The 9,216-nt window shown below is 43.2% G+C and overlaps 1 protein-coding gene across 2 annotated transcripts in view; it reads left to right on the top strand.

Annotated features, from left to right (window-relative positions):
- Positions 1–9,216, top strand: part of ENTPD3 (ectonucleoside triphosphate diphosphohydrolase 3) — a 35,407-nt gene that overhangs the window by 3,587 nt on the left and 22,604 nt on the right. For both annotated transcript variants that reach the window (XM_012808026.1, XM_003794486.3), the window contains exon 3: positions 2,137–2,264. In XM_012808026.1, the coding sequence (XP_012663480.1) occupies positions 2,137–2,264 (128 nt within the window). The remainder of the gene's footprint in view (positions 1–2,136; positions 2,265–9,216) is intronic.

A 9,216-nucleotide genomic window follows, 5' to 3' on the forward strand; every position in this document is an offset into this window, starting at 1 on the left:
CTAAGTGGCTGGGACTCTTGGGCTTAAGTGATTCTCTTGCCTCAGACTTCTAAGTGGCTGGGACTACAGGCACCCGCCACAACACTTGGCTATATTTTAGAGATAGAGTCTCACCTTGCTCAGGCTGGTCTTGAATACCTGAGCTCAAGCAATCCACCTGCTTCAGCCACCCAAGTGCTGGGATTACATGTGAGCCACTGCACCTGGCTATTTTAATATTTTAAAATATTTAAAATATTTTAATTGAATACCTTTTTATCTTGTTTTTTAAAATTAGGTATAATTTATATTCAGTGAAATGGATAGATCTTAAGTTGTGCTCCTAAGTTGGATATTCTTGTCTTCCTGAAGTATATTTTTTAGGATAGTGAGGGCAATTTATAAGAGTATTTTTTTAAAGGAAATTGTGCCTAAGGAGCTGCCTTGCTTTGATTTTTAGGTTTTCACCAAAAGACTGAACAGTTTGATGAGTTTTGTCAAATGCACACACTAGTATATGCCACAATCCTATTAAGGTCTAGAGAGTTTTCTTTTCTTTTTTCTTTCTTTTTCTTTGGAGACAGAGTCTCACTCTGTAGGCCAGAGTAGAGTGCCATGCATCATGCATCATAGTTCACAGCAACCTCAGACTCTTGGGCTCAAGCCATCATCCTCTTGCCTCAGCCTCCTGAGTAGATAGGACTACAGGTGCCCACCATAATACAGATGATTTTGCAATGAGTAACCTTATGTGTATGTCATCTTATACATGTGAAGTTAGTTCTAACCGGCTAATTTTTTTTTGAGATAGAGTTTCAAGCTGTCACCCTGGGTAGAGTGCTGCGGTGTCATAGCTCACAGCAACCTCCAACTCTTGGGCTCAAGTGATCCTCTCACCTCAGTTTTTCCATTTTTAGTAGAGACAGGATCTTGTTTTTTGCTCAGGTTGGTCTCAAACCCATGAGCTCCAGCAATCAACCTGTCTCAGCCTCCCAGAGTGCTAGGATTACAGGCATGAGCCACCACTCCTGACCCAGCTAACTTTTCTGTTTTTATTTATTTTATTTAATTTGTTTTTCCTTTTGGTTGCAGTTGTCATTGTTGTTAGTAGGCCTGGACTGGGCTCGAACCCACCAGCCTGGTGTATGTGGCCAGTGCCCTACTCACTGAACCATGGGCACTGAGCCTAATTTTTCTATTTTTAGTAGACATGGGCTCTTGCTCTTGCTCAGGTTGTTCTTGAACTCCTAAGCTCCTCGATCTCCCAAAGTGCTAGGATTACAGGAATGAGGCACCATACCCAGCCTGGTCTAGAGCATTTTCTTTACCTCTACAAAGTGCCAAAATGTTTCATCCCAGTGAATTCTTGCCTCAAACTCCCAGGTAATAATTGTTCCACTTTCTGTTGTCTACCTGTTTTAGAACTTCACATAAATGAAATCATTTCAGTAAAATACAGTACTAATTTATTTTTATTTAACTAAGTTTTTTAAAAATAAAATATATTAACTGCTTTAATAGAAAACCTGGATTTTTTTTAAGTTAAATCATAGTTGTGTACATTAATACAATCATGGGGTATAGTGTGGTATTTTCATATACAATGTGAAATATTTTCATCAAACTGGTTAACATAGCCTTCATGTCATTTTCTTAGTTATTGTGTTAAGATATTTATATTCTACTTTTAGAAAGAGTCACTTGTACCCTTGAAAGATAAACCATTGAGGTGATCCCACCAATCACCCTCCCTCCACCCATCCATCCCTCCCCCTCCCCATATTCTTAGACTATAATTAGGTTATAGCTTTCATATGAAAGCTATAAATTAGGAAAACCTGGATTTTTTGACCCTCCATTAAAACACATGTTATTGTAACTCACCTCAGAGATGACCATTAATATGTGTAACACATTTGGGGAAGTATCAGAAAACTAAATCGTGCATACCCTCCCTCCAAACAGTTTTAGTCTATAATTTTGGAGGAAGGATAAATGGAACCCAATTGCTACTCTTTCGTAAAGTGTAGGATCTCACTGAAGCCAGAGAAAGTGGGTTTTGTACATAATTATGGGCCTAGCCATGAACTGTGCAAAGAAGACTGGTGCTTGGTTGCTACTTTCCCCTCATATGTCTTGTGGGTCTTCTCATTTTAGGCCTCAAGGCTCTCTACCGCACTCCAGCCATCATTGGCTTGGTGGTCTTGGTGGTGAGTGTTGTGGTCCTCGTGAGTATCACACTCATCCAGATCCATAAGCAAGAGGTCCTCCCTCCAGGACTGAAGGTAAGTGCTAAGGAATTGTGTCGAGAGGAAGAAATGGGCTATGATGTCAATTATTCTAAAACCATGAGTTAGAAGAGTCCTTTCCCTCTGCCTCTAGATGGAGCCAGGAGAAAGAGGTGTGTAGCCCAAGGGAGAAACACATGGGTTTGTGATGTTTGAGGCTATGGATTGAGGGTGATGACACCTTCTCTAAGGACAGCATAGCCTGCTTTGACTTTTGATGGTGAAAACCAAAGCTAGAATTTGAAGCTTAGAATTGCAGATGGCTACCAAAGATTACCAGTTAGTGTGGTTTCTTTTTTTTTTTTTTACCAGTTTGTCCATTCTCCCAGACCACCCAACTCTGATGGTGAGTCAAAGGCCAGGAGATCTAGGCTCTTCTTCTTGCCTAGCCCTGGTGAACAAAAACTCAAGGACTTGAGACGGTCTCCCTGAGACATATTTGTGCTACCTCTCTTGTATACCATGATCCCTCTCAGCCTCCCCCTTGAAAATTACTTAGGCCCTTGTGCTTAGTCCTGGAGGTCTCTCTCAGCTTTTGGTAAGCTCATCCCCAAAGGGTCCCTCAGATGATTTCCTGTAAGGATGAACATCATAAGAGGATGAACAACCACCCCAGCCTTGTCTCTGAGGATGCCATTGGAGATAAGAAATGATGAAATTAACAACTGACAAATAAAAGGTGAAGAGAGTCAGTGACTCATTCAATCATTTTGGGTAAAAAAAAATGCCAGATAGTACATATTTTAGGCTTGGAGGCCCACTTATAGTCTCTGTTGCACACTCATCTTCATTTTTTGGCTCATTAAAATATACAGTAATATTCTGAAGTTAAAGAATAATGAAATACCCCCTCCAAAAAATATACAAACTTTTTTTAGCTAGAGGCTACCAGGACCAAGTAATTCAGCTGTCTTTTTTGAATCTCATTTAGCATTTACACTTGACCTCATAAGTCCTTTCTGTATCTTCCTGCTATCAGTGACTACTCAAAGGTCATATTTGAAACACATAGAAGTTTTTAAAAGAAAATAAATCAACATTGTTTTGGGTTCTGTGAATGGATTTGATGTAACATTCGGAGGCTACTTTCTTCAAGGATTAGAGTAAAATCTCCTTTAGACAGGGCATTTGCTTCCTCAATAGAATATTTACTTAAAAACCTCAGGCCACACGAATAATGCTGAATAAAAAAAGGGGAAGAAAACCCTATGCAACTTATCTTGTTTTTTTGCAAGAGAAAAACAAATTACCTGGTTGTCCAAAGACATCAGCTGAGGCCTAGAGAATTTTCCCCATGCTCCAGGTACTTCCTTCTTCTTTAAACTACTGTATATAAAATTGGGACTGCAACTTAGAGCGATCTTTCTTTCCACTTTGCACAGTGCTTCTCAGTTTAGTGAGCACAAATTTCCCTGACTTATCTCATTTAGCTCCGTGCAAACCATAGAAGATGGGCCAAGCAAGCACTGCGGCCCCCACTTTTCAAATATGGGTTTGGCTGGTGAATGGCAGGACCAGACTGAAACCTGGTCCCTCCTGTCCCCAAGGCCAGGGCTGTCTTCACTGCCACCCACTTTTCTCTGATGTTGAGTTATGGATGAAGGACCTAGGAGAGATTGGCCTTTGATGTGAGAACTTCGTCTGCTTTGCACAGAAGGAAAGGCGGGGAGGATGGATACAGATGCCAGAATGTTTGTTGAATTGAGGGAGGAGAGTTAAGGCTAATACTACTCACAGGCCCCAGTGACTAGGGTTCCCCATTTCACAAGGACCAGCTTTGGCTGCCCTCCAGCTTTATCTCTCGCCATGACACAAAGGACTGTGCCAACCTGGAGCCCATGCTCCCCCTTGTAGAACTGCTATGGCTCCTGGGACCTCAGAATCCCAAATCTGTGTGGACTTGTCAAGGTCAGACCTCACTGCTCGTCTGAGGGGTGGTCAAGAAGCAGCAGCTTACAGGGAGTATAGACAGAGCATGTACGTGGAATAGGAGCTGTCCACACGCAGGTGCACAGAGCTTTCACTCTGTGGATTTGGGTGGGAGGAGAACAGGTTTGGGGGTGAAGGGGCAGTATAGAAGACTATCTGTAAAATATTTTCTCAGGTGCTATGAAAATAAGAATGGGCTGGTTAAGAAGGTTGGTAGCTGACAGCTTCTGTTCATTCTGAGAGGTGATTAGTAAGCCCTCTATTCATGCTGAAGGGACAGGGAGGATTGTATGGAAGACTGGAAGAGTAAAGTGAATAGAGAAATGTAGAGATCCCAAGGCAGTACAGAGGCCGCCACTGAAAGAAAGGATCACACATGCTTAATGCCACTGTCTTAGATTGGGCTCTGCTACTCAAAGATGTGAGTGTAAGCAGATCAGCTGGAGCTGATTCAGGGGAGCATGGGCAGGGGATACGGAAGTGAGATAGGAGGTCAGGCAGCCAACAGGGGTAGCACTATGAGGAACTGGGGCTTAGCCCTGCTGGGGACCTGGACAGCCAGTGCAAAATTCACCACAGAGTCATCCTGTGTCAAGGGACATATGGAAACACACCTCGCCGTTGTCCCACTCAAAGGCATGTTTATACTGTCATCAGTCATGTGGTTGAAGGTCTGCTCCCTAGGTGATGTTAACTCTCTAGTACTTTTGGCATATTATGGGCGTGGATAGGCTCAAGCCACTAGAGAAAGCCTTCAGGCAGGTGGGAGGTGGATAATTATTCACCATAGTAGTAATGTCTGAGGGGATATAGGCAGAAAGTCATCAGTGACAGTTCCACGTAAGTAGTATTGTTATCATCCCCATTTTACAGATGACACAACAGAGGAACAGAAAGGACAAAGACCTTCTCATTGTTTTACTCAGATTGAAAATAGCAAAATCAGTATAAAGGAAAGAAAATAGCAGAAAACAGTGGCCTTAACCAAGGGTTCGGAGGGACTAGAAGACATACCCTCCACCAATTAGCAGACAGGTCAAGGAGATTTGAAATGTCTTCAGAATCTTGCTGTCAGACCCCAGCCACAGTTGCAGGGGACTGGACTTTGTATAACAGGAAGATCGACTCAGAAGTTCTATTCTGCTTAATTGGGTGGATCAAATGTAAGAAAAAACCAGATGTTCTGGGCCAGTTGAACCAGAAACAGAACAACAGCCCTGGAAGAGGGTGTTCAATATGTATAATCATTTTTCTCGGGGTGTCGAGAGACTCTCTGTTTTTGTTTTGCAGTGCATGCTGGGGGTGGGGAGACTGTTGCAGGGGATGAAGTCGAATGAATACAAGACCTTTTGTATTCATTGTTGAATATAATTTCCATGTTTGTCATGTTTCTATTTCTTACAACTTGTTGTGCTGCTGACAATTGTTCTGAGGGGCCAGTTCTACATCAGCCTATCTGGAGAGCCCTGGAATGTTACATGAGACCATCAGGCAAGGCTGTGATATCTGGCTATTAGATCCAACTTTGGCTTGCCTAAACTTGGTTTACGTCAGTTTAAGAGCAGAACTATTACAACTCAGTCAAGGGGCGAAAATGTCCCCAGTCTCTTGTGTTACTGGTCTAACCTGCTCCACAAGCTTGAAGAGTAAACATGATGCCATCCCTTGTATTTTTCACTCAGGCCCCCACATGCTTTAGTCTCATTAAATCTAGTATCTAACTCTTGAGTCTTCATGCTCCCCACCCCCAGTCAGAATCACCCAAGAGCCTTGGAGCATCTCACTCCAGTGACTAACATCCCAGTGCCATTGCTTTTCGCAGCCACATGATGACAGTCCTGAAGACGGGTCTTGCACAGTCTTTCAGGTACAGGCTTTTTCCTGTGGCCTGCCCAGGTCCCATTAGTTCCCTATACTGGGTCCAAGATTATAGGCTACACTCCCATGTTCAGCCATTACGCTCCAAAGCACAACCACTGGGCCAGGCTGTGTTAAAGTTGTTCCCTTCTCACCCTCATTGAGCCTTGCTCATCAGCTGCATTTCTGGTAACTTGTGGCCCATCCTACTCTTTCCCTCTGAAGCAAGGGTTGGATAATTGGTTTCTTCTTTTCCAGAAGGTTCTAGTCTTCTTACATAAATTGGTCCTCTTTTCCTCCAGCCACTTCTGCATACTCCTTAACTAAGAATGTGCTTCCCAGGAACTTTCTGTCTAAACAAAGTCTGTAATATCATATCACGTACCTTATTACTGAACAATCAGACCATTAGATTTGGTTTCCCTGGAGCTCAGTGAAAGCATGGTAGCTATAAGTATAGGTTTTAGAGCCAGTTAAATCCGGGCTTATTTTCAGGTCTGTGATCTTTACTTAGTTTTGTGAGCCTCAGTTTCCTCATATGTCAAATGGGAATGATGACCTCTGCCTTTATAAAGCCAATAACACTTGTTACTTTGTGCAATGCCTAGCATACATGCTCAATAATGTTTATTTTATTACTAGTAGTCTTATTGTTATAGAAACAGTGATAATAATAACAAATAAATCTAAGAAAGCTGACCTTAGGACTTTGCTTTTGCTTTGGACAGATCACACAGTCCCTAAGTGCTGGACCAGGGAGTTTAGTATTGAAGGCTGTTTCCTTTCAGTTAACCCACTGAGTGTGTCTTCAAATCTACATTCAAGGCATGCCTTTTTCTGACACTGAATTAAACCCTGGGTTACTAATTACTTTTCATCCAAACATCACTTCCCATCCCCTGTTCCCCCATGGAACCATATTGACTTTCACTCATTTAGGCAAATGAACTGTGAAAATTGGTTAAAGAGCAATTTTTACACTTTTGAAAAAGTCAGTGAATGATGGCAGGGCTAATCAGTGTTAATTGGCAGTAGGTGGGCCCCGTCAGCACATCAGCAGGTGCCAGAGAGGCAGCCATTTCTCCAGGCTCACTGAGCAAAGTCTGGCTGCTCCAGACCCTGGTGTGGGCTGGATCCCAGTCAGTGTTACCAATGAGAATGGATATTCTCCCTTCTTTCTGATCTTGGCCCAGTGACACTGGGCTACATACACAGGGAAAACATGCATCATTTGTGAAAAGTCTGAATAAAGGTTTGGGGAAAGGAAGGTGGGTAAGAGTTATTGTCTCTCTCTCTTCTCTTGTTTCATGGGTCAGCACCAGGTATGCCAGGGCTGGTGGGAGTGGTGGTGCTCGGGTCAGCAGGAGGGAGGAGAGAAAGAAGACTGAGAATCTTGAGGCCTGGACCTCTTGAGTGCCTTCAGTTTCCACCTGGGCTTTAATCTCACTGTGAGTCTCTGTGTGGGGCAGATAGTGAACAATGCCACCCTTGTTCACACTGAGGGATGCCATGTCAGGATCTCCATCAACGTTCATCGGACTGAAAGACTAAGATTAAGAGGCTGTCCAAGTTCAAATACCAGTGTACACAGGATATTCTGTTTCAATTTGTATAATGGAGAAGATGTGCTTCAGAAGCTGGAGCAACTGTATTTGGTCTCATTTCAAAAGAAACAAGCATTGTAATATAGGTGGTAGAAAGTAGGAAACCTTCTAGAATGTCTAGTTTTTTGTGTTGTTGTTTGTTTGAGACAAAGTTTCACTTTGTCATCCTCGGTAGAGTGCTGTAGCTTCACAGCCCACAGCAACCTCCAACCCTTGGGCTTAAGTGACACTCTTGCCACAGCCTCCCAAGTAGCTGGGACTAAAGGAGCCTGCCACAATGCCCAACTATTTTTTTTGTTGTTGTGGTTGCCATTGTTGTTTTAGCTGGCCCAGGTTGGGTTCCAACCACCAGCTTTGGTGTATGCGGCCAGCGCCCTACCCACTGAGCTACAGGTGCTGCCCTTCTAGAATGGGTAGTAGCAGGAAATTAGTTAAATAAATTATTCTATATCTCACAGGATGTTATGAATGTATGAAAATGATATTTCTACTGGCAGAGAGAAATGATATAACGTTAAGAAAAGAACATTGCTGGGTGGCGCCTATGGCTGAGTGAGTAGGGCGCCAGCCCCATATACTGAGGGTGGTGGGTTCAAACCCAGCTCCGGCCAAACTGTAACAATGAAAAAAAATAGCTGGGCATTGTGGTGGGCACCTGTAGTCCCAGCTACTCAGGAGGCTGAGGCGAGAGAATCACCTAAGACCAGGAGCTGGAGGTTTCTGTGAGCTGTGACAGCACAGCACTCTAGAGGGCAACAAAGTGAGACTCTGTCTCTGAAAAAAATAAATAAATAAATAAAAGAAAAAGAAAAGAACATTGCAGGCTGGGTGCTATGGCTCATGCCTGTAATCCTAGCACTTTGGGAGGTTAAGGCAAAAGGATTGCTCGAGACCAGCAGTTTAAGATTTTATCTCTACAAAAAATAGAGAAAAAAACTAACTAGGCATGGTGGCACAGGCCTGTAGTCCCAGGTACTGGGATGGGAGCTGGGGGCTGAGGCAAGAGGATTGCTTGAGCCCAGTAGTTTGAGGTTGCTGTAGGCTATGATGCCTCGGCACTCTACCAAGGGCAACAGACAAAAACAAAAAACAAATAATCAGATTTGAAGGATATCATTTGCTTTGCTTTTCTCATTTTATAATTTTATTTATTTTGCTAGACAGGCTTTTGTAATTTATTTGATAATAGACTGTATTTATTGAGCAGCCACTAGGCATCAGGCATACGGTCTCCTATTTACTTCTGAAAGTAAGTTGTCTAAAGATGTGGGAACTCAGAGAGAGCAGGCATCTTACCCAGCATTGTAAAATTAAGAATCCATTTGCGCCAGCCTGCTTACAGACCCAACCTCATCTTCTTCCATGGGACAAGTTAGGCTAACCTAAGAGCAGTGGAATGAGGGGAAAGGCTGCTACCCTGAAGGCCTCCGGATGCCCTGGGAAGACTCTAAGCATAATTGGGTACTAGGTTTAGGTCAGCATCACTCATTCTGAGATCCACAGGCTGCTCATATGTGTTCTTTCCTTGTCAGGTTTAGCCCTGGGCCTGGGCCTGGGCC

The sequence above is a fragment of the Otolemur garnettii genome, unplaced genomic scaffold (assembly GCF_000181295.1).
Source record: "Otolemur garnettii isolate 467f Iridium unplaced genomic scaffold, OtoGar3 scaffold00082, whole genome shotgun sequence".
Classification (NCBI taxonomy): Eukaryota; Metazoa; Chordata; class Mammalia; order Primates; family Galagidae; genus Otolemur; species Otolemur garnettii.